At 40.3% G+C, this 26,893-nt stretch overlaps 1 protein-coding gene across 1 annotated transcript; it reads left to right on the top strand.

Moving 5' to 3' along the window:
- Positions 1 to 6,210: 6,210 nt before the first annotated feature.
- LOC119898910 (calcium uniporter protein, mitochondrial-like) lies at positions 6,211 to 26,828 on the top strand. Its single transcript, XM_038713235.1, is given in 9 exon segments — positions 6,211 to 6,620; positions 23,049 to 23,118; positions 23,315 to 23,413; positions 23,416 to 23,481; positions 23,802 to 23,906; positions 24,073 to 24,233; positions 24,403 to 24,606; positions 25,329 to 25,445; positions 26,538 to 26,828. Coding segments are annotated over 9 exon segments (1,008 nt in total). The 5' UTR covers positions 6,211 to 6,512; the 3' UTR covers positions 26,616 to 26,828.
- Positions 26,829 to 26,893: the final 65 nt, after the last annotated feature.

The following is a 26,893-nucleotide window of genomic DNA, read 5'->3' as shown; positions in this document are numbered from 1 at the left end:
ACTCTGACAGCCCTCCATTTCCTACTGCCTCTGCTCAGCCAACACACACAGACAGACACACACTCCAGCTACATTACCAGCGTAGATATTAACCATATATTGTAACATGGACACAGAAAAACTTGTTTGTGATTAGCAGGTATCAACTAAAATCATGCATCAAGACACCTCAATGTTGCAGCAGCTCAAGCAGTTCAAGGTACAGTGCCTATAAAAAGTAGGCTATAAAAAGCACCCTTAAAAGTTTTCATGTTTTATTGATTTACAACACTGAATAAAAAAGGAATTTTATGTGGCTTTTTTACACTTATCAACAGGAACAAAAATCTTTCATGTCAATGTGATCTAAATAATCAGCAGTTTTATAGACACAATACATTAAACTAAAGTTAACTATAGCAACAACATTTGTGCTTCACAATGCACAGCAGTAAACTCCTAGTAGTGAAACAAACCTATCTAAGAGTTACACTGACTATAAACAATCTGTAAAGAAAGTGGATGACGACTATCCTGTAATGTTACAAAGAAACTTTGTACACACTGACCCACTCAGTACGGTATCCTCTGAGTGAAAGAAAAATCAGTTATACACTAGTTCTCTGGATGTTTCCTTATGTGTGTCTTCCTGTCTAATTAACTCAAATGGATTTGACTTGCTATGGTTCATCTATAATTTTCCACATGCCTTTGATATTCAGTCTGCAGGTATTAAAAATTCAGGTTTAATTTGACTTATGTCATTTTCTGTCGGTTACTGGCTTTGAACATATTCAGAGCTTCTGAATATTTGATACCACAAGATGGTGCTAAATGTCCACAAAATGCAATCCTTGTACAGCGTACTGTACAAGAGGACACTCTTAAATCCTTTCCATTCATTTAAACAGCAAGACCTCCACAAGGTACCCTTATTTAGATTTTTGCAATACAGTAGCTAATGCTGCTTTTTATTTGTATGAGCTCAGTACTTCTATAGTAGCTGTAGAGACGGTTTATTTCTGTGATGGTATTCATTGTGCATTGCGGTTTTGTAGCGATAATCCAAATGCACAAGGTGGCAGCCTTTGTCTGTTGAGCAAGATGGACCAGCCCAAAAGATGATGTAAAAAAACGTCCTAACTCACCTTTCAAGCTGCTTGTTTGAGTATGCTGTTTTGTCTGGCAATCCTAACAACCACGTACTGTAGCTGAGCAGGTTCTCCAAGTCAATATTAGTGCTGTAACGCTGTAAACCTGCAACCTGCAATACAGACCAGTGGAACAACTAATATACTGTAAAAACCTTGTGAAAGTTACAACAGTTCCATACTTATTAGAACAAAGTACAAAGCACTTCACAGAGACGCAGAGAGAAAGATGAAATGGAATATCACAGTGAATGATAAAATACATGAGGGGCAAAATAAAATTAAGAAATAATAACAAGAAAATAGAAAAACACTAAAATAAAGAGGCATCTCAGATAAAATAAGGATATGCTTTTCAATAAAGAAAAGACTTATAAGAAGAGACTCACATAGGCAGCCTAATTTCCTCTGGCAGGTCGCTCCAGAGTTTCAGGGCCCTGAAAACAAAATCTCTGTCCCCTTGAGTTCAGCCTGGACTCTGGAAGAAAAAGATGACCCCTGCCTGGAAGATCTCAAACTATGCAAAGGGATTAAAAGGTTCATATTATAATCTTGAGCCTTACAAGTAATCAATAATATCTTTAAATCAATCAGGGACTGAAAGAGGCTTAAACAGGTGTGATGTGATGTGATCATACCTCTTGGTTCTGGTTCAAAGCTGTCCTGTCAAAGTTGTTGCTTTTTAGAAGAGGCTGTTGCAATAATCAAGGCACGAGGAGATAAAATCATGTTCCACAGTTTCTGAATCTCTAAAAGTTACAATCTAATTTTTGCAATATTTATGAGTTGATCAAAAACATAATTTGGACAAACTTAGTGATATGTTGCTTAAAAAATAAATTGCTGTCAAACAGGATACCAAGATTTCTTGCAACAGGCTTACTATGTTGTGACAGGTCACCAGTAGATGGCAGTATTTGTTTTGTGATATATTGAGGCCCAATAACAAGGATTTCTGTTTTATTAGAACTGAGCTGAAGAAAATATATCGACATCCAGGTTTTTATATCAAACAGGCAGTCCTGTAGAGTACACAGCATACTGAGGTTAGTGGGTTTAACAGGAAGGTACAACTGTGTGTCATCCACATAACAATTGATCACATAACCCAAGGGGAGCAATTGTGTTAAAGGCAGCATCTGCATTCATTAAAAAGGTCATTAGTGACTCTGAGAAGGGCTGTCTGTCCTGTGATACTGATGAAAACCAGAATGAAACTATTCAGACATACTATTGTTTTCCATAGCAGCAAGGAGCTTCTTTGAAACATTTTTTTTACGGCTTATAGTAGCTTATGTTTCAGTCATCAGGTTTGGTGATAAATTTAAATTTCATTATCAAAAATATAGAATTACTGAATGTATCACCTTACTATTCAATAATTAACTTGCAGACAAATCTCTACGCAAGCAGATTTTGTTATTAAGCTGCAGCTTATCTCTATGACCTGAAGTCTACCAGCCAACTCATTAGAAAAGGAAACTTGGCACATTTCCCATAAAGAACTTCATTCAGCACGAGAGCTGAATGCAGTCTTACTCAGTCAGCTTGTCACCAATATGAAAAGATAAATCTCGCAGCAGATAATGGATAAATGCTGACCAGAAAAAAAGAGTAACTGGGCAGATCATTTTGTCTGCAATTTCATTAGTGTCTCTATCAAATAAAGCTTGCACATCATGATACAATACTGATAGTACACTGTTTGACACTACTTTATTGTCTACAACAATGAGGCATTTTTTTTCCTGCAGTTTTTCTGTAAAATCATTGACAAATGATTTAAATTTAAAAAAAAAAATTGGATAGCTTACAAAGGGAATAAAACCTAACCTCACTGCCAAAAGCATATTGATTGCATCCAGCCATTCTGTCATCCCTCTCCATCTTCTCTCAGGGAGTATTGATGACTTTCACCAGTCTTACAGGATTCACTGCACTGGTCTGTAGGGTATGGCATAAGAAAGGAATTCTGTCAAATTGCTTTTATGGATAATACCTCCTTTGTATCGAATATGGTTTAGTAATAGAAGATATATTTTATGAAAAGTAATGTCCCAGTATGCGTCTGTTCATTGTGCTACATCTCATCAGAGTCTAGGAAATGTGCTCTTTTAGGGCCCTTAGCAGTTTTATAGTTTTGTTGGGCTTAAAGGTCAGAAGGTAAAAAGGCAATCAGATATCACATCATCTTTTGAACTCAGTTATGCAGAACTCAGCTTATCTAAAATGTTTATATATTAATAAGCAAATTGCAGTCACAAGATTTAGTGTTTTTAAATGGGATTTATCAGACTGGCATTTTGTCCACCAAATGACGACTGGTCAATCTTTGGAATGACAGCCCCGAGCAAATCACTCCTTTAATGACCACACTGCACAGCGTTCATTGATTACTTAAGAGGCAAAGAACTAAGTCCATACTCATGAATCAGGGTTTGGTTTGGGTAAAAACTCAAGTCATCAATCAGACTGATTAAATGTGATGATGAAAGGCTCAGACGCTCTATGTCAACAAACCTAAGTATAACCTATGCATTTTAATTAAGTAATTTTAAAATGCTTTTTTTTTAACAGTAAGTTTTACATATTTTTGAATAAAATCTTTGTTTTCTCAGTCCCAGTGAGATCGTTAAAAACCTTCTCAGGTTTGGATCCCACAGAGAGATTTTATTTAATTGTCTTATATGAAGGCTCCAAAGAAGAGTAGGCTACAGTGGGGCCATGATTGTAGTTTTGGTTCTGAATAGCTTGCCCTAGTTTGTGGAACAATGTAATTATTTTTTCAATTACTACTTGGTAACTTGTTACATTTTACAAGTAATTTACCTAACAATGCTTATGAAGCACCAGTTGGTTACATTCCAATAAAGTTGCTTATTTAACGAATACTGAAAAGTGCAAACACAACGAAAGACACGTAAACTTTTTAGCAAATGTTTGTAAAAATTCAAGTGATGCAACTTACTGTGATGGAGGTAAAGGTACGTCTACTACTATCAAGTCAGCGAAAGTCAGCCGTAGTCATCTCAAACGCATCTTCCCCCGCTCATTGGAGGGCTGCTCAGTGCTTCCACTGATGGCTGGAAACTGTATTACAATAGTTAATACATATTCTAACACATTTTTGTTTCTTTGTTAAACACATAGACTGTATATAAAAAGGTTAGACACTATAGCTCAGTGCTCACACATTTATCTTTTCTTGTTTCATGTTTCAAGATAGCAAACCTTCCTAGATTAAAGGCTAATTGGCACAACAGGTCAAGGGCTTTTGAGTCTGGACAACCCCAAGCCTCATTTTCTTAAACAACCTGTCTAGTGCGTGAGTATTTGTACTTTATAGTTAAGTACTTATGCACATGCTAATAAGCGAGTTGAAAGGGATCCCAGCCAAATAAACACAACACACCAGCTGCTGTTATAATAATAATAATAATAATAATCCTTATTTGTAGAGCACTTTTCAAAAACAAGTTACACCGATTAGCACACCTTGGCCAGAGTCGGATGAGCCAATAAGCAACCTTAATTAATTAAGTATTTCATAGCAGGTCCATTAACCTCTACCTCCACCTTCATCTTTGGTATCATCCAAGAAGCTGACAATGCTGGTAAGATAAGGCCTAAATCAACAATAAATGAACAATTAGGCTATTCACTGCTAGAAACACCCAACGTATGAACATGTCAACTTACTAACATTAATTATTTTCTGTGTTAATCTTCCCCATAGGTCTTACTGTGCCTATTGAAGTGGAGAGCAGTATCATATGCTTACCACCACACCTGGCTCTCAAATTTCTTCTCCTCCAATTGACCCTTCGCTAAGCCACGCCCCGAATACACAACTGGCCAATCACAGCGCAGTATGAGACTCACTCTAACTGAGGTCCGACACTTTCATAGATGCGCTCCAGAAAAAAGAAGAAAACAATACCTAGACTATACATACAATGATCTAAACATTTAATAATAGTGAAGAATTTGATTGTCTAAGTGTCTTTTTGGAAATGTGAAGTCTTTGTCTACCTGACATGCTGCTCACCAGACCAAGGTGTAATTTAAGGACTGATGGGCAGTCAGCTGGATCAATTGACCCTTCGCTAAGCCAAGCCCCGAATACTCAGCTGGCCAATCACAGTATAGGACTCGCTCTAACTGAGGTCCGACACTTTCATGGATGCGCTCCATTGACTTTAATGTAAAAAGAATAATTTTCTAGCTTTTTTTGGCTATATTTTTCTAAAATATGGTCAAACGCTGTTCCTGGGGCACTTGTAATAGTTACAGTCGCTACCCAGAGAGGTTGAAAACACTTAGACAATCAAATTCTTCACTATTATTAAATGTTTAGATCATTCATAACTTTAATTCATATTTTAAAAAATTATGATGTCTACTGTTTTGTAGTTTTTGTCTCTTAAACTCTTGTTTGGCTGTTATTAAAGATGTATCTTTGGTCAGTGATAATCACTTCATCAGACTTTTTATTCAGCACTTCATCAGTGTCTACTGGGTCTTGCACTGCCATTCAGCTTAGTAGCACTGGTGGTGTAATATTTCCCTGTCAAATCAAACATTGTAAAATGTATAGTCTAGGCATTGTTTTTTTCTATCACAGTCAACAGCCAAGTAGATTTACACACATAAAATTAATTTGGTGTTTTGGTGCTAAACAATTGGCAAGGCAAATTTATCTTCATAGCACATTTCAACAACAAGGGATTTCAATGTGCTTTACATAAAACATAACGGTAACAGGGAAATAAGACATTGTCACAGTTAAATAGACAATAAAAACAGGTTAAAACAGGTAAGTAAAAGTAATTGTAGTGTAACATAATATTCAAAAGTCTTTACTTTGATTGAATAAAAGGCAGTGGTTTACTTAAAAACAAGAGATGTTGCTTCTGTGCCATATGTAATGAGAACGCAGGTCAGTCAGAGGGGCCTCAAAATAAATTTTGATTTGGGCCCCCCAAAGGTGTAGGGCCGGCTCTGCCTTTGGCTAAACATTCACTGCCATGGTCAGGGTGTGTGGCGCTTTGGAGACAGTGTCAGCTACGTAACGTTCACTTGGGCTGGGACGGCACGTAACGTTCAGCTGCTCCAGCCTCCCTGCTGGCTAATTCATGCATCACAGACCAACGAGAGAAAAAAGGCGAAAAAAGGAAGGGGAGTCTGGTACGGTTGTCAGAAGGTACGCAGCTCAGGCTTTGTCGTGCCTCCAAGTGTCCCGTAGCTGTCCTCTCGTCTGTTGTTGCTTGCATAGACAACACCCTGTTTTCAACTGGTAAACCGGGCTCCGAAGCACATATTGTGGAAGTGGCTCTACCCGGTATGCCCCAACAGCACAGCTAACACGGTTAACGGCTGACAATGGCTTCGGTTCGGATGGTCGGCAAAGTTACGGGGGGACTTTTGGGAAGTATTCAGCTCCTTCACGGTGGTCTCAAAACTGCTCGTCCGGTTCCATTTCTGCACCAGGTAAATGAATCCTTTAGCTAATTAACTGAATTCGTCGTAGGTTTGCTAAGTTACACCCCCGAACAACTAATTCTGCCGTGATGTGGCTGATAAACTGGTTTCCTGCTTTTTGAGCACAACCCAGGGTAAGTTACTTTGGTAACGTTCAACCATTTGAATATCTAACTTCACTCATTTGAGGGCACTGTTCAAAAATGAATGTCTATTTCCAACTACTTGTTCAACTACTAATGAACGTTTTTATGACTGTGACAGGCATCGGTCTTTTTGCCCCCGTCTGTCTGTCTTTCACTATCTGCTCTATTTTTCTGCGTCCTGTAAGTTAATTTTCATTCTCAATTTACATTTCAACAAATACATTATTTAAGTACATTACCTAGCTCTACAGGGATTTAAATAGTCTAAACATTTGTACATGACCTGAGCCTTGCACAGTGTGTATGAAGCAGTGCTCATTCAGTTACTCCTCTGAGGACGCTGTTCAGGCACCCATTTGGAGAAAGAGGCCATGATTAGGCTTCTAAATATACTTTTAAACTTTAAGTTGAGACTTACCTTGCCTTACACAATTCCAAGAGCCATCTAAAATTGCTATACTGTGCAGCCTACCTTACAGTGTGTCCAGCACAAAGATCAATATCTTATTCTATCATATGTCAGTATTGTGCACCATCAGGTGCTTGTCTGTATACATAATTCATCACTGATCAGCAAGTCCGAGCCATAGTCAGAGATGCAGGGAATATCTCTGTCTGCACAAATCATGGAGTGCATACAGTTGTATCGTGCAGGTGGGTGATGCTGCATAAAGTTAAACTCCACATTGCATCGGAGCATCACCAAGATGTGTTTGTTACATAGCTCGACTCAGTTTGATTTATAAGCTCTTGATTGGGCCAGTTTAAATTAACTATTTTTAAAATCCATTTTATTACCCAAATGAAATGGCAGAGGTCAGCTAAGTAAGTAGTGAGCATACCTCAATGTTGCTAAATGCCACGATAGTCTCCATACTGAGTGAATACTGATGTACAGTTTGTGGGATTGAGGAAGAACCCATTATGTTTGCTAGATGGGCAAGCTGTCATGAGTCACTCCTGCATGCAAGAATGACTAAGATTAGTTCTATTTTTAGACAGAATCATATATAAAATCGGAGCTGCAGCCTTCCACTGTTCAAATGACACACTGTAAGAAAAGTGTTCCTACTGCAAACCCCATTAAGAACTCATCTTACACATTGGCATGCTCAGTATGTTCCAAACAAGTCACATTATTACTAAAATATGGTTATGGTTACTCTTTCCATGTTGTCCTATTGCTCTCTTTGAAGCTTAGAAAATACACCAGAAGCAGCGTGTTTAGCCTGCTTGAATACATGCAGCAAGGGTCCCTGCAATTACAGGGTTGAACTCTACTGTGCAAGTGTACTCTCGATGGCTTTCCTTCCCAAAAACATGTGATAAAACTCTCAGGTGAAGAGTTTTTTTTTTAAGGAGTGGCTGCACCACGGCTTGTTTAGAATAGGCGGGTACAGCGTCTGCAACAAGAGAGCTGCTGACAAGGCAGAGAACACTGCTGCATACAAAACCAGTTTTAGGAATATGGGGTCAGTTTTATATGAGGCTGTTTCTAACAAACATAAATTGTATTGAGATAATCTAGGGAGCAGTATTAACCAGTGAAATTGACAGTGATCACTCCAGAGGCCGTGGATAAAAAAAATGAAAAGGGATTTCCATTTTCCATGAATTAAGTCTCGAGCTCCTCGACAGTGTGCACTCCCCAACAGCGTGCACTGAGATATGCTCCCCTTTGGCCAGGGAAAGTGTCATTTTTATGTGACATTTCCTTTATAAAAAGAGTCAAATGAACCATCATCCACTGAGTCCACAGGAGATAAAACCCCAGTTTTCTAACAGCTGCTGTTTACTTTTCTACTGCCCTCAGGAAAAGTTTGCTACCGGGAAGATATTATCAAGGTAGACACTTTCACTTTTATGAGAGAAGCTTCAGGGAGTTTGGCTTTTATGTCCGTAAGCGATGGCGTTTCTTTCTTTTATATAGTCAGTACCGCAATGCTCTGCAGTTAAACTGAAAATAATAAGATTGGAGCTTAAAGTACTATTAAGCATATCAGGAAAGCTGAGCAGGAGAATTTGACTGACTGTGTTCTGCAGCCGCCTGTCATTGTTCATTGCCTGTATGTACAGTAACACATAAAAGCAACAGTATGACATTTTGGGAAATATATTTGTTTGCAGTTTTTTTTCTAGATTTAGATGTGATTGAAGATTGATATCAGTTTCATCTTTCTGCATTCAGTGTTGAAAGGTTCAGGAAGTTAAACAGGCTGTAAACTATGAGCGTTGCTCCATCGCAAGTGTAAATGAGAAAGTTGCTCCCAGTTTTTGTGCTTAGTATTTCCCAATATATAGGCCTAACTCTGTTCCTTTTTAAGCGTACAACACAATTGTGAAAACAAATGATACACAAGCAGGGTTTCAACAGCATACAGGAACAAAACTCATTTTGTTGTTCTGGTCATTCTGTCACATTTATGGTTTGTACTTTCAGTGTGCTGAACATTTGTGCCTGAAATAGAGACAAATGTCTGCTATTCCACAGAAACCGTAAACCCTGAAACAAGCATCACCTCGTCACTGAAACGGTTGACATGTTTTGTCTGACAGGTGGCTCCATCTGCTGTCTTGCAGCTTTCATCGTGTGGACTGGCACTATACTTTAAGATTGAAGCGGTTTCATTCCAGCAAGCATGGCTGCCTGTTTCTCAGTGTCAAGGGTAGCCATACCAGGCACAGAGGCGGGCAGCATCCACAGAAATTGAATAGGGCTGAAATTCTGGAGGAAGCACGTGGTCATCACCCATAGGGAGTCTTTCAGACTTTTGTTTCTGGCAAGTTTTCCAGCTTGTGCGGTGAAACCCCTACAGATGGTTCAGAATACTTTGCTCTATACCACATAGGGCTGCACAATTATGGTTATATGGTATTTTTATTGGACTTTAAAATTTAAATAAACAGGCAACTGCTTTCACATCTGTGTTATGCTGCATTTCTGCTAATGTACAAATCTTTGCATCAAAATAAGACTGGTCTTAAAATGCATCATCTCCTCGAAGCAAAATATGAATAACATTTTTACCCGGAAAGTCGACTTAGTCCAGCTGCTGCTGCGCCATGGTTTTCTCCCATCCTCTGCACAGCTTTATCTTCCTCTGGAAGCATCTCAGCTGAGCACATTGCTGGCTTGTTGTTATTGTCTTAGTTAGTTAGTTAGTGCTTCTACCTATAGCTTCTACTCTGCTTACCAGCAACGGCTCTCGACGACCCGATTTTGTTTGGTTGTCTGCAGGCTGCATGTGCCATAGGGAGCATTTCAGAATCAAAGCATTGATTTGCAACGCATTCATTTGCATGATTTTGCTGACATGTTTAGATTTTGTTGATTTGGTAATCAGTGCTTGATTTTTGTGCTTTTGCTATGATTACAGCGTTTCCCCTAGTATGGAGTTATAGCAGCGGAGGTGAAGCAAAATTTTTGTTTGAATATAAAACCCCAACACAGTATGTCTCAGCAGTATTGCTCTTGTGTCCATGAGCATGCGATGCACATGAGAATAGTTTAAAACTTCAGTGTTTCCCCAATTTAATGTGAGCTTTAGCTGAATGTTTTGGTGCTGGTGGTCATTGTCACGGTGGAGGAGGGTTTGGGGGTCCTCCCCCAAGAAAATCTTACATTTTCGAATGACAAATATGTAATTTCACATCACATGAGGTGCATTTTATTTGCACATTAAAATCCAAAAAGAAGCATCTCCTCATTAGCTTAAACGGACTAGTTTGCATCACTAATTTGCTTTACTAACCTCGGCTCCTCCAGTCACTTCCGTCCTTTCTTTTCTTAACAACCGGTTTTTCAGACTCATCTGAAAAATAATTGAACCAGTCTGTACAGGACAGAGCTGCAGACTACACCAGTTTACTCTCAGATTGTAACTGATGTTCTCAACATTGGACAAGTAGGCAGTAATAAAATACAGGTACCTGTTACTTTCTATTGAGCTAATGTTACATAGCAGCCAAAAGACGCAGCCTGAGCTTCCCTGCTCATCTGCGCAGTCTGAAGGGGAGGGAGGATGATAGCTAACTTAGCGTTAATCGGCTTCACTTTTCCAGCAGGTGGGGAAACAACAGACTTTTCTTGGTCTTGAAAAGCTAACGCACTGTAACAGACACCCTACATTTACTGCCAGAATATTTCCCCCCGCTTGCGTTCACCGTGACTTTCTGCCGCTCAGACAATCAAACCCTCATTCCTTACAGGAGTTACGCTGTTAACAGCATCTGTCACGCAGATGTTTTATATAGAACGATGAGAGGAAGCTAGCCAAGCATTTAGTGTTGCCATGCTCGAACAGTGTGCGAGTAAAAATATTTGTAGCGCATAGTTTAATTATCGTGGGAAATTTTAGTAGCGGCGGTCATGATATGCGTTCAGCAGCGGCAGTGTGCCACTGGTGAATTCATATAGGGGAAACACTAGATTAAGGCAATGTAGATAAATTTTTTGTCTGTTTTAACTGTGTTTTTGTTGATTTATGATCGGAATTTGCACAGGATGTTTTATTTTGAAAATTTACCAGATTCTGTATGCCGCTCTGTGTCTGACTTCCGGCCCAGTTCGATCTGTTCCCTGCAGCTTGACGTGGCTTCCATCAAAAATAGACTTCTGTATTCTTCACGGATTGGAGGCAAGAGCTGCATCTGGCACGCTTCAAGGACGCGCTGCGTCTGATGGATTCCCAAACATTGACTAGAAGGGCCGCGACTAGCTCTGGCAGCTGTGGGGCAGCGGACACATATGGACTTGTGGACTTTGCTGTCTACTCTGGATTGTAGCAGCAGGATGTGCACGCACAGCCAAAATATGCCCCTTGGCTGTAAGTTTAGGAAGCACTTGATTTGATATGCAGCAGAGCATGCATTCTAAACGGCAATGTCGCCGTCGATTATGTTCATTTAATTGTGGGATGCTAAAATCGTAATCGCGATCAATAATCGATTAATTGTGCAGCCCTACTACAACATAAGAAAAATCAGGCCCTACCTTACTCAGTATGCCACCCAGCTTCTGGTACAGGCCATGGTTATCTCTTGCCTCGACTATTGCAATGCCCTCCTAGTAGGTCTTCCAGCTTGTGCAATGAAACCCCTACAAATAGTTCAGAACACAGCAGCGCATCTGGTTTTGATCAACCCAAAAGGACTCATATCACTCACTCCATTACTCAGCGACCTCCACTGGCTACCCGTGGCTTCCCAAATCATATTCCCTAATGCTTGCATAGAGAGTTGCAAAGTATCATCAGCTTTACTTCTTTCCCTAAGTATGTACCCCATTGATGCTGTACGCGCTAATAGCTCTTAGTAGTATTTATTGCTGCTCTTACTAGTACTGTATCTATTGTCACTTGTGGGTATTTTATTGATGCTCTTTTGATGCAGTATTGAGCCTGTATGTTGTTCCTCAAATATAAGTTGCTTTGGATTAGCGTCTGCCAAATAAGTAAATGTAAATGTTGGGATGTCACATGTAACAAAATCATGTCGCACCCCTTCCTTCCCCCTAGTTTCCTGTCTGCTTCTCTACAATCAACTGTCCAGTAATGATTTAAAAAAAACATACTCTCTGGATATCTAATCTGACTAAGGGATGCAAGGTGGAGCTATCTGTGTGTCTCCTGGTTCAAGCAGGACTGGCAAAAAGCTAGAAACAAGCGCTTCTTCTGCAAATGAAAAATAAGTAGGGTCAGTAGAGCAGCATTTCTTCCCTTGACCTGGGACACTTAGTGTTTGTTAATGACTCAACCAGCCCCATCTACCTAATTTGCATATTGAGATAACAAGAACCATATTAGTACAAGAAACAAATGCAATGGCCTCTGATTAGGTATCATTAAATGGATAATGTAACTTAACTAACTATTAAGAGATTCACTGATGTTTAAGGGAGACCATGTTGACATTGGATGTTTTATATTCGTTGATGTTCTGTCTTACGAACTGTTGAGGCCTGTGACATCATCAGCTTAACTGATGCAACTCAGAAATCAGCTGGCACATATAGTATTTATTAGTTGTTGATTCCTGAAACATCTACCTGCTCCTGGTAACGGGTTTTAAAGTAAAACTGAAAGCTTGAAAATATGCCTCTGGCCTTTTTTGGTGTAACTCTTCTTGTATCTAGATACATAACACAAGTTAATACCAAGTGTAAAATTCATTCATTCATTCATTCTTTCTCAAAACCTCAAAATGACAGTGATATATTTTGCAACACTCACACAGAAAACATTTTGAATATCTTTTGCCTGGCACAGGCTATAAAGCTTAGACTTACAATTTTTTTTTGAGCCAAGTCATTATTGATTCCTTGTAGAAATGCGCTTAGAGAATAACATTCAGTGTATGATCCTTATGGTTAAAATAGATACATAAATAAGGGTTTGTCTTGTCAACAACACATGCTGAGATCAATAAGGTGTCTTTGAATCCTTCAAGTCTAAATGTATCAATCCTAACCTTTGAAAGAGTTGTTATTGCTTCTTTTTGAATTTGCCCTATCTGGCTGTTCCGTACCTTTGCAAACACCACACAAATTTCTAAATCAGCACCCTCCTTTTTGTCCCCTTCGTTTCAATATTTAACTCCTCCATTGTGTTATGCCAGCCTGTAGGGCAGTGGTCGGCAATAGGCGGCCCGCAGGCCAAAGCTGGCCTGCCAGCAATAATATCTGGCCTGTGGCCAGATTACTTTGATAGCGGCAAAAAAATCAAACGTTATAGCAGCAGGTGCTGAAACAGATCATGTCAGCAAAAGTTACTCACATAATCACTTCCTCTTAAGTGATTGTGCCTACAAAATAAAAGTGCGAGAACGTCTTTGAAAAGTTCTGAAGGAGATTCTAAAGTAAAAGCTCTCAATTAAGAGTCTCTGGCTTGCTTGACACACCTCAGAAAAAGCTGTCAGAGAACGTGAGATCGGAATCCCCTGAATGAGAAACACAGGAATTTCCTCTGTCTGGAGATACTGAGGAAATGAAAATAAGCGTCCATAGGTTGATGTGGACCAATCACCGGGAGGCACACACTAAAACACACATGTAAAATGATCTCTGCATAATCAATTTGTGGGAAAGAGAGAAAAATAATAGCTGCAGGAAGTGGGGATTGAACACTCAACCCTACAAACAGGAGTCCTGTGTACTGGCTGAGCTTAACAGGCACAGAGTAAATTAAGGATTAGAAATGATAAATTCATGATGTTCTGGCCCACCGTCTAATGACTTGAAAAAACTTTGGCCCGATGCCAACCCCTGCTGTAGGGTAAAGAGTTGTTTGCTGGTTTAAGTTTGGAGTATCTTAGTGTGTCATAAAATAAATATAGCCTAGCCATTTGGGCTGACCTGTGAGAACAAAAGTTCTACTCTTATAAGTATGGACAGTTACCGTCTTCTCAAGGCAGAACAACTATTTGGAAAGCTGTCAAGGCTCTGCTTGTTGGACCTGCTTGACTAAAGGCCATCGTCACATTTGCAGCATGCTTTAAATGTGGCTTTTGATTTGAAGTAATATCCATGGTTTCCATGTTTTTAATCTCTCAGTGCATTATTATTTTTTACTTTGATTTTTACTGTTACCAGACAGAACTATACAAACATAAACCTTGTCTTTCCACTACCTTGGCCTACATGCCATTGTATTGCAGCTTCATCTTCATCCCACTGTATTTCCTCTTCGTTCTTCTAACCTGACTGGATCATTAACTCAATAACTGAAGAAAAATGCTTTAATGCAAATCATTTTCATGGTACGGTGCTGGGTGTTCTTAGTCGTAATGGCAACAGGGAGTAATTCAATTTCTAGTCTTAGTAGCCTTCTTTTTTTAGGCCGTTTATCACTCACAGTTTCCTTTTTTTCCTGCTTTAAGTCATGCCTGCAAGTCATCACATTATGAATGTGATCATACACACATGTGAGTGTGTATGCGGAGAAGTCACTATCCCTTTGTTTAGTGGTATCAAACCCTTGATGAGGGTGGGAGGAGATACCTTTAGGAGGTCTAGATGCAACAGGCCATAACTCACTTGTGACAGGATTCATAATGGAGCGGCCTGCTGGGAGACTGCAGGGAAAATGATGCTGCTTGTCACCGTGATAGCCCTGTTCATTGCTCGAGCCTAGCCTGCTTCACTGCAGAGGAGGGACATGGCAGTTTCTCACCATATTGCATGGTTTTCATTACCCGTCTTCACCCTGTTGGCGCAGCATAAATAAGAAATGCATAGCTCAAAGGGTAAATATACCATGAGTTGATTGTTTAGAGGAAGAACAGTTGGAGAAAATGATTTGGTAATGAGGAGCAGGTGTGCAGCATTTTTCCCTGCAGCTCCAATTTGACTCCCGAAATGTGTGAAGGACAATGGATAAACTGTGACTACCTGCACTCTAAATATTGATTAGTTGTGTAACTGGGAAGTGTTTTGTTTCTGATAAGCAGACAAATGTACAATTGAGAAGCCAATGATGACATTAGCCTTCATGTATAAAGGCCCGTGTATCTCTATGCTATTTCTAGCCACAATAGCAGCAGGGCTTTTGGTCAGTCCAGCACCTTAGTCCAGACTGAAATGTTTCAATAAATACTGGACGGATGGCCATGAATTTCTGTACAGACTCTGTTGGCCCACAGAGAATTAAGCCTTACAATGTATGTGGTCCCCTAACTTTTCCTCTAGCACCACCATGAGTTTGACATTTTTGATTTTGAGTGAAAAATCTCAACAACTATTGGATGGATTGCCATGAAATTAGGAACAGACGTTCAGTGTGTCAAGAGGAGAAATTGACACAAGTTTGGTGGTTTGGAGATTCGTAGAACATTTTACTAGTGCCATCAGTAGGTAAACATTTAAATTTGTCTAGTACTTTGGTTTATGAAGAAATACCTGCAAAACCGGTCTGTTTAGCTGTACATTGTGTTTAATGCAATTTAGCAATTGTTAGCATGCTAACGTGCAAAAATGGTTAACACTTTAAACATTATCTTGCATGGCATAGCATAGCATGGCTGTAGACACTCTTGGTAATATACACTGCTCAAAAAAATAAAAGGAACACTAAAATAACACATCCTGGATCTGAATGAATGAAATAATCTCATTAAATACTCCTTTCTTTACATAATTAAATGTGCTGACAACAAAATCGCACAAAAATTATCAATGGAAATCAAATTTATCAACCCATGGAGGTCTGGATTTGGAGTCACACTCAAAATCAAAGTGGAAAACCACACTACAGGCCGATCCAACTTTGATGTAATGTCCTTAAAACAAGTCAAAATGAGGCTCAGTAGTGTTTGTGGCCTCCACGTGCCTGCATGACCTCCCTACAACGCCTGGGCATGCTCCTGATGAGGTGGCGGATGGTCTCCTGAGGGATCTCCTCCCAGACCTGGACTAAAGCATCCGCCGACTCCTGGACAGTCTGTGGTGCAACGTGGCGTTGGTGGATGGAACGAGACATGATGTCCCAGATGTGCTCAATTGGATTCAGGTCTGGGGAACGGGCGGGCCAGTCCATAGCACCAATGTCTTCCTCTTGCAGGAACTGCTGACACACTCCAGCCACATGAGGTCTAGCACCGCACCAGCATATGGTCTCACAAGGGGTCTGAGGATCTCATTTCGGTACCTAATGGCAGTCAGGCTACCTCTGGCGAGCACATGGAGGGCTCTGCGGCCCCCCAAAGAAATGCCACCCCACACCATTACTGACCCACCGCCAAACAGGTCATGCTGGAGGATGTTGCAGGCAGCAGAACGTTCTCCACGGCGTCTCCAGACTGTCACGTCTGTCACATGTGCTCAGTGTGAACCTGCTTTCATCTGTGAAGAGCACAGGGCGCCAGTGCCAATCTTGGTGTTCTCTGGCAAATGCCAAACGTCCTGCACAGTGTTGGGCTGTAAGCACAACCCCCACCTGCGGACGTCGGGCTCATACCACCCTCATGGAGTCTGTTTCTGACCGTTTGAGCAGACACATGCACATTTGTGGCCTGCTGGAGGTCATTTTGCAGGGCTCTGGCAGTACTCCTCCTGCTCCTCCTTGCACAAAGGCGGAGGTAGCGGTCCTGCTGCTGGGTTGTTGCCGTCCTACGGCCTCCTCCACGTCTCCTGATGTACTGGCCTGTCTCCTGGTAGCGCCTCCATGCTCTGGACACTACGCTGACAGACACAGCAAACCTTCTTGCCACAGCTCGCATTGATGTGCCATCCTGGATGAGCTGCACTACCTGAGCCACTTGTGTGGGTTGTAGACTCCGTCTCATGCTACCACTAGAGTGAAAGCACCGCCAGCATTCAAAAGTGACCAAAACATCAGCCAGGAAGCATAGGAACTGAGAAGTGTTCTGTGGTCACCACCTGCAGAACCACTCCTTTATTGGGGGTGTCTTGCTAATTGCCTATAATTTCCACCTGTTGTCTATTCCATTTGCACAACAGCATCTGAAATTGATTGTCAATCAGTGTTGCTTCCTAAGTGGACAGTTTGATTTCACAGGAGTGTGATTGAATTGGAGTTACATGACAAGTGTTCCCTTTATTTTTTTTTATTTTGTACAATAATGGGACATTATGTGCAATATCATGGACATAGTTATTTAATATTTTGAATTAACCATATACACTTTGTACTTAGAGATCTGATATTGTGCATACATATGCCACTTCTCGCACACATACGGACAGGTGACAAAGGAAAAGCCTACATAAAGTGTAAAATTGGTAAGGTGTTGGGGCACCATATGCTGCCAGAACAGCTTCAGTGTGCATTGGCATTGATTCTACAAGTCTCTAGAACTCAATTGGAGGGATGGACACCATTCTTCCAAAAGATATTTCCTCCTTTGGTGTTTTGATGATGGTGTTAGAGAGCGCTGCAACACATGTTTACATCATTTTCATACTGAAACCATTCAGTGACCGCTCATGCCCTATGGATGGGGGCATTGTCCTGAAAGAGACCACTCCCATCAGCATAGAAAGGTTTCATCATAGGAGAAAGGTGATGACTCAGAACAATTTTGTATTGATTTGCAGTGACCCTTACCTCTAAGGGGACAAGTGAACCCAAACCATGCTAGCAAAATACCCACCACAGCATAACAAAGCCACTGCTGCACCGTTCTCTTGGTGTACGCCACACATGCGTTCGTCCACTTGTTGAGAATGTGGTGATGGATGACTCATCTGACTACATTACTTTTTTCCACATCTCTGAAGACCAGTTCATATTGTCTTTGCACCACTAAAACTAGGGCTGGACGATATGGCCAAAAATGTTATCACGATAAAAAGTTTCATATCTTTCGATATCGATGATTACTACAATAAGTATCAAATAGTTTTTTTCTTTCAAGTTTTTTTTCAACCGATTTTTGCTCCTGAGTAAAAGTTGAAGAAACCTGATGGTTAATTGTGGTTTAAACTTTTCTTTATGGTCAACACTTGATGCCAAACAGTGGATCACATCACAAATCTGAGATAGAACATTCAAAATATTTATGATAAAATCTTTGTCAACAAATATCTTTAAGTAAAATTAAGTAAAACCTATTTTCATTCCTTTTTACTCCATAGAATAAACATCTTAATAAGAAAAATTAAGTCTTAATTCGTGTATGATTCAAGTGAATAAAATCAAACATTTATTGAATATTTATTGAACATTTGTTATATTGTTATTGAAAAAAATTATATTGCGATAATTGTTTTCTTTTCCAGCCCTAACTAAAACTCTCAAATGTGCATGGTTATATGTGTTTATGCACTGTAACCCTACTGTATGACCTCCTCTCTATTCATCTCAATAATGTTTGACGGACTTGCTGACAGTCTGAGCACATCCTGCATTGACACTCTGTTTTTCCTTATAGATCGCACTAATGCACGGGCATCACGTTCATCAAATTACCCTATTTACTTTGCCTTTCCCATATATCTAAATGCAGATGACACTTCAGTCGCTGTTGAAACACGAGCCAGCTGAGCAGTCTTTGTGACGATGCTCCTGCCATCTGTACACCAACAATGAACCCCCTTTTTACCACCTTTCCTCTTGCCATCTTGATTGGATGATATTTGCTTTATTGTACCATGCTGTGCACCCGTGTGGAAACGTGCATTCGTTAGGTTTCTTCACTCATTTAATTTGTGACCTGGCTGTATATGCAACCAAGAAGCAACTTGATATATGAGCAACTTATGACCCTTAGCCTTGACCTTGTTTATATTTTTGCCATTGTGTATATTTAAGATTTTGTGGATTTTGGATATTTGTTTATGATTATTTGAATTCTTTATATTTATGGTCTTTTTTACTTTACTGCTGCTGCTGCACAACAATTTCCCTCGGGATAAATTACTTCTATGTAATCATATTTCTGTCGCTGTATTGTTTGCCAATGGTGTTCTAGGCATTAACAGCAGAAGTCAGATTATCCCCACAAGGCACATAAAAAGCATTATTGGAGTCGCTCATTATGTGTCTGTCACTGAGTGTAATGAAGCCGTGGGGCTCGTTCGCTGTTTTTTTTTAATACTCCATTACAAAAACTCAACGTTAGGGGTCATTTGTCTCATAATACTCTTCAACTTAAATGTATATAGATTGTTTACTATAAATATATAACATATTGTTGCCAATTGTTGTTTAAGTTATTGTCTGCTGTGTGAGAGCATTTGTACTGCCACATGTAGGTGAGGCCACAGACTGTAACAATACAGGGTGAGGAGCATGGCTTTGGAAATGGGCTATTTTTCATCACATAGCTCACCAAGATCCATTTTCAGCCACAGTAGATGCGTTCAGTTGATTTAGAATGGGAGGGGAATGTGTGTGCACATACCATTTAAACTGCCTGGAGTCAGTCAGCTGCGGAATTGACTCTGGTCAATGATCTCTCACACACACATACGCAGGCGTTACCATTCTGCTAAGAGACAAATGGTCCACCCTTGCCCTTGATACTTACATCCAGATTTGCTGTTTTCACATTAGCAGGGCACAAATGTGCGATGTGAGCACAAACTCACTCCCCTGTTTAAAATATGTTGACATGAAGTGTTGACTGACATGGTTATAGGCATTTTATTGACATGCACCTGCTGTATGTTTTGGCAGTCAGCACCTGCACCACTCAGTTTAATGAAGCGCTATGGCTGCGGCAAGAGGGGTGGTTTATGAAATGTGGTTTCAGGCTGTTTAACATACTGGTAATGTGTTTGCTGTCTGAGGTTAGCTATGAGGAGTCACAGAATAACTAGACTCTTTCAGGTTTCAGGGACAGCATGGTTATGCATAGCTGTACTGAGTATTGTGATCACCGTGAGATATTACAAATTTGTAGACGTCAGGGATTTATCTATACTAGTTATATTGTGGCAACTATCCCTTTAATTTCTCTGGTTTTATTAGGCCGATGTTCCCAACCTTTTTTGGCTGGTGGCCCCTTAAAACAAAGCAATATCTACTTGTAACCCTTTGTTACACGTTAGTGTGGATACTGAGTGTGAACATGAGTTGTGAGCTGTTCAACCAAAGAGAGATTTTTCATTCTCAGATTCTTACATTTAAAAGATTTTTAGAGGCCTTAAAGGAACATTATATGTTTGGCGCCCCTGTTGCATTTGTAAATAAGGACAGCTATACACATGCATTCATTATCATTACATATCTCTAATAAAGACGGGACTGTGTGTGTGCGCGCACGTGTGTGTGTGTGTGTGTGTGTGTGTGTATTTCGATTATGTCAGTAACTATTCATCCAATTGACTTCAAACGTGGCGGGTGTGTTGCTGTAGACCAAAGGTAGCGCAGTGTTGTGTTTGATGCAATTTGAACACGCAACACGTTCTTAATTAATAAATACTACTGCAGTGCCTTCACAGGCGCCAATGTGACATCTCCCTGCTGTTTTTGTTCAAAATGTGCGTAGGTTTCACCTACAACAGTGGTCAGTGGCCAAACATCAACCAAGCGCAACAACACAAGACATAGCAAGCCAGCTAAATAAGTTATTACTTACTACTCCAACAGCAAGAAGGCCAGATCAGCATCTGCCTTGCATCAGCTCTTTTAGCTTATGACAACGATTAATTTCTTGCTCAGTCACACTCGCTTTTTTTCTCTTCCTCGTATCCTCCAACATTGTCTTCTTCGGTCTCTTCGCAGCCTCTGCCATGAAATCCGTACTGAGAAGAATACCGAGCTAGCTTCTTCTTATAACTAGCTTGCTGAAGAGTCCTGTACTAACTGTGCAGTACCCGGTGCTCCGGGCCGGAGTGGCAGTGACACCATTCTCCCTGTTACAAGTCAGTGTCCCATCAAAAGGATTTTTAAGCTGTTATTTTAAGATACAATTACATAATGTTGTGTATAGCCTAATATGCGATAAGAAAATGAAAAAATGTGTTTAATCATCCTGTGACCTCTCAGATTTGAGACCACCTGACCACCAATTTGGGATACACTGAGTAAGGCCATTGTAGCGAATGTTGCAAATCAATAAGTATATGGTATGTTTTTTTGTTGTTTTTTTTATTTAAAATTTAAATTGCTCTATTAGCCATGAACACTTCATAAACAGTTTCTTATTTGATTTTCCAGAAGATTTGCTATATCAAAATATAAAATTATACATACATAGGGATGGAGGATTTCATCCACGTTACCTTCAAAAACAGAGAAATTTCATTAGCCCTTGTTAACCCTATGCTTCTTTCAAGTTAACTTTTATGGTTTTGGATGTCGCCATGCTTGTGTGACTAGATCCATTTGGATGGCACGTTTCACTGGTATTAAAGAATATATTCCCTAAAAATACTTTTTCCCATTGTCCATGGAGAGCTGGTATGCAGATGCGTAGGTGGTAAAGCTCTGTGACAGCTTTCAACTGTATAATAACATCTGGAGATTGCACACAAGCTGAACAGCTAAATCTTGTCTCATTGGGATCACTTTGTTTGGCTCTTTTTGGGACATAGAGTATTTATAAAATCAGTTTTTCCATCACATTGTGGCATACCACTTCATCAGCAAGCTAACAAACACTTGTAGTACAAATGTGTATGTAACCTCCAGATAATAAGCTTTTTCGAGCTGCTTTATAATGTTTCTTTCTGTTTCAGCCTCTTGTTTTAGCCACTGTAGTCCAGTAACATGGTTCATGTTACCACATACAAAAGTCTCTGGTCATGTGGACATTTACTCTACAGTTACTGCATGTATATGAATGTTTTTCCTGTTAAAGAGTGATCTCCTATCCAGTGGAGTGTGGGTGTCCTCTTGTGATATTGATTGAACATACTGGAGGACAAAAGGGTGGGACAGAGTGGGGGCCACATCCCTAGATGGCAGTTGGAGAAAGATATATTTTTTGGGGCCCGTCGGACTCTCAGCCAAATGGAAATACTATCGATGGGATTCTGTTGTTGTTGTTGTGAAGTGTTGAGCTTTTAGTAAGAAATAGTCCTAGTAGGAGGAGGACATAATATCATGAATCCATTATTATTATGAACATATAATAGTTATTAATGTTGTTGTTACGATTCCTTTTAATACGTCTGTGTTGGTTTGGTTTTGATATTTTTAATCGCATGGAGATTTTGAGATAACTGTCCACAGTAAAGTTTGTGGCTTCATGCTAAAATTGCTGCTTTGTGGCACGTCCTAAAGGCTTTAAATATTGAGTAGAAATATAAGTTTGCATGTAAACTAAAAGGACTTCGCCCACAGAATGTAAAGTACAGGACAGAGAAGTACTCCAGCTGGCTAGGACATTGAGCTGTTTCCTATGGATTCCCTCTGTATTGTCAGGAGTGTGGGAGGGACTAAAACCTTCTGCTGTGATGGTACTTGTTTATTGAAAGACACACTGGCACTTCATTAAGCATTAAAGGCTGCAGCCTAAGATTTAATTAACTTAATGAAAAGTCATGCATCAGCAAAAAGGAGCTGGAATCCGAACAATCTGTCCTATCAGCCGGTCAGATTACACACAATTTAGAAAAGCAGTTCAAAAGCCAGCGATTGTCAGAGAAGAAAATCATATTAGCGTAAAAGCACTCTCAGAGCAAAGCCAAATTCACAGAAAACTCAATTGTTGTGGTTGTTGTCAGGCTGCTGTTGAGCAGATCTTTATTTCAGGTCCTTCTTTTCAGGATGAGGAGGATGTTTACACTCCAGTGTCAGCTGATGTGGCAGTTTACCAAGGAAGGGATGCACCTTTTGAGTCCAAAGAACAAAGAGAATAAACTGGTAATGCTCTCTCTTTCTTTCAGGTTCAACAGAGGCTGCCTCTACATGGAAGTTGTCACACTCTTTTCTACAGTACACTCCCTCCCTCCAGTGGTAATATACAGTTACTACATCCACATGATAATAAATTGCAGTATGTTGCATAGCTGCCTCGTTTGTGACTTTACAATCTCTCCTGATAATTTAATGGCACAGGATGACTTGATGATCTGTGCTCAAGATATATAGCATACAACAAATGCAAGCTCAACCCTTCTGATGGCAGATTTTCCCCTCCAATGTGTTGCAGATGTGTCTTTGAAGTACAAATATGGCCGTTTGGCTCTGGAGGTCCCATTGCCGTCCAGGAAGGAGAAGTGTCTGTTCTTCCTCCGACCCATGCTGATGAGTGTGGTGACCTGATCACAGATCTGCAGAGAGAGGACCCTGGGGCCACTGCCTCCGTTCTGTCCGCGGGTAGGACGCGACGTGTTAGCGACACAAACCAGACCGATGACATTCTTGAGGTTTAGTCAGTGGGGTTTAACCATTTTTGTTGCAACCTGGATTGACAGGTTGGTAGGAGTGAAAGCAAGAGTAGTTTTTTGTTTATGTAGGCTACAGTAGTTTGGCTCGTAGCCTCCAGGATATTATGGCACAAGTCATTAACCCGTTTTTCCACTGTTATTAAATTGGATTAAACACCCGCCCTAAATGCTTGAAAAAGTCAGTCAGCTCTGAATGAAGTTAAATGACTGCTGAGAATACTGAGTTGGACATTTGTCCTCTTCTGACAGATGGAGAGCGTGTAGCCAACAACACACTGATAGACGCTCTACTGGGCAAGGATTTCCAGCTCGTCATCAATGGTGCAGTTTATAACGTCTGCTCTCCTGAAAATGGTACAAACACACTTGTCTTTGGGCATAAATGGTCCTCATTTTGTCTGCTTCACAATTACAACTTAGGCCTGCTGATAAATAGCTATTGTCTCCAGGCATGACTTATCGTACATTTCATCTCTTCTTCTCCTCCCCGTCCATTTTTTTGTCGTACCCTCTGTTGCAGTGTGTACATCCAGTGAACGTGCCGTGGAGCTAGAGGACATGAAGCATGTTGTGCATCTGCTGCACACAGCGCTCCACCTGCCTCAACACCACCTGCTTAAAGAGAGGCAGCTGCTGAAGAGACTGGACAACCTCAAACAGGAGCTGTCACCCCTGGAGAAGGTAGTGGATGCGTTTCAACATCTGTATGCCATTAAACCTCTCCCTCGTTCCAGCCCCTTGAGTCTATTTTTAGCACTGTGTTGAAAGTGACATATCTTTCCTGTTTGGTTGGACAGGTTTCTACAAATTGGCTGGTAACCCATCTCTCATTTTTATTACTGCCTAACAGATAAAGGCACAGCTGACTCATAGAGCGGCGTTCCATACCTCCAGGGTTCTCTGGACCGGCATGGCCCTGTTATCTGTCCAGGGTGGCGCTCTGGCCTGGCTCACCTGGTGGGTCTATTCATGGGACGTCATGGAGCCCGTCACTTACTTCATCACATACGCCACCAGCATTGGAGCCTTCAGCTATTATGTCCTTACCAAACAGGCAAGTCTCAGGGACATAAAACAAAAATGTCACTTTTGTTGTGGACTTTAACTGATTTTAATGTAAAGGAATAGCTTGACATTTTGGGAAATGTGTTTATTCGCTTTAGAGTTAGATGAGAAGCTCAATACAATGCATGTCTGTCCATTAAATAGGAAAACTAAAGGCAGCAGCAGTTAGTTTAGACTGGCTCTGTCTGAACGTAATAAAATCTGTCTACCAAACAAATTGTAGTTTTTATATGAGATTTAGTGCTGGACCTATTCATTGGCCGGCTGCAGTGACTTCACAACAAGACTCCAGGAAGTCACTGCGCCAGGCCAAGAGGTACTTAGGCACATAACCACAGACCATAAAACCATAAATTGTCATTTCTTCGGTCATTGTATGGATTAAACTAGATAGTATGTGTTAATTAGGTGTTGATAGGTGGATAATGTTACATACAGACAAAGCCAGGATAACGGTTTCCCCATTCCCCAGTCTTTATGCTAAGCTAACTGCTAGCTAGCGCTGGTTTAATATTTAACAGAGGTACAACAGTGATATCAGTCTTCTCATCTAACTCTCTGCAAAAAAGCAAATTAGCACATTTCCTAAGACGACATACAATTTTTTTTAACATATGGTTAATTAAACATGAAGCTCAGTTGTACAAAATCATGCAGATATGTTTTTTCCTCCCCACATTAATAACAATCCTACTTTATTCTTTCCCTCAGGATTATGTATACCCAGAAGTTAAAGACAGACAGTTCCTGAATTACTTCTATAAAGGGGCCAGCAGGAAGAAATTTGACGTGAATAAATACAACGAACTGAAGGATGAACTGAATCAGGTTGGTTGTTTGATTCACTTTTTACATTAGCCAAATCCATAGCACTAGTCACAATCTACCTCACTAACAAGTAAACTGCACACCTGCTATAATTGAACTATTAACATTCTTAAAGTGTAAGATCAAAAATGAAAGATAGAATTTCTGAAATTCCAGTGTACCACTATCCACCATTTAAATCAAATAACACACTTGCTGACAATAATAACATGCTGATTTGGCAGCCATGTTATCCATGTTAGTTATCGTAACGTAGCATATGGCATGCTGACATCTGCTAATTAGCACTAAACACAAAGTTCTGCTGAGACTGACACATGGAGTGAGTAGTGGTGCAATATAAAATGATTCTGGAATCGGAGCATTATTTGATAGGGGATATTAGTCAGAATACACTACCGCTGAAATGTTATAATATAATCAAATCATAATACTGTGAGAGTTATAACTATGGGATTGGAAAAGGGAACACATAAGGTGGCATTTTTCGATAGGGCAGAGCGACTAGATAGACTCTGCTGTCGATTTGCGCAACGGTAGCATTTTTCGACAAGGCAGCATAGATCGTCAAAACACCGGCGCTGCAAAACGTCACCATGTCACATGACATTTAAACCGGGAGCAAGGCGGCTGTAGGCGCAGAGTCCGGTGGCCGCAGTTGCTTTTCTCCGGCTGCACAAAGTTGGAACCACACTTTTGCCTGATCTCGCGGCATTTTTCTGTGCAGATGCTTTCATTGATCTCAGCTCACACCAAGCTGAAGCAGGTTGGATGTGTCCGACTTCACGGCGCCGTATTATACCCCGCCCCTGCGAAAGTTAGCCGCAGTCATTTCGAACGAACCTATTATAATTCACCATGAGGAAGTTCATGGCAGTCCAACCAATAATTGTTGATATTTTAATCTAAACCAAAGGATCATCAAAGCCACGCCGCCAGTGTGGCTAAAAAGTTATAATTAGATAAAAATTATTTAAGATAATTGCACTCTCATCCATTCATTGTTATTAGACACTATAACAGTTATGCCTTCTGGAAATCCCACTGAACTAATCATTAGTAATAAGACTGTGTGACTGTTCTGTGTGTCAGGTGGAGGAGGACCTGAGACGTCTGAGAGATCCAACTCAACTTCAGCTACCACTGGAACAGATCCAACCAAAGCCATGAATGAAGCCAAGCCGTGACTCATGGCACTTATTCACGCCGGAGCAAAAACAAATTTTCTGCTTTATTTTAATAATGGTGCCTTTTTACCAGGAATCCATGTCATTCTGTGTTTTGTTTAGTCTTGATAATGATGCCAATTATATCTTTCAGAAAAGTATAAACACTGAGGACTATTGAAGTAAAAAGTATTTCCCTAACATTGGGAGAATCTCCTGTCTGCCTGATGTCTTGTTTTATAAAACAATCACTCTATGGGGAGCAAAAAAGCAACAAAAATG

The sequence above is a fragment of the Micropterus salmoides genome, unplaced genomic scaffold (assembly GCF_014851395.1).
Source record: "Micropterus salmoides isolate LMB-PRFRI ecotype aquatic unplaced genomic scaffold, ASM1485139v1 Ms_hic_scaffold_12, whole genome shotgun sequence".
NCBI lineage: Eukaryota > Metazoa > Chordata > Actinopteri > Centrarchiformes > Centrarchidae > Micropterus > Micropterus salmoides.
Note: the sequence above shows the minus strand (reverse complement) of the source record. Positions and strands in the feature narration are given on the sequence as shown.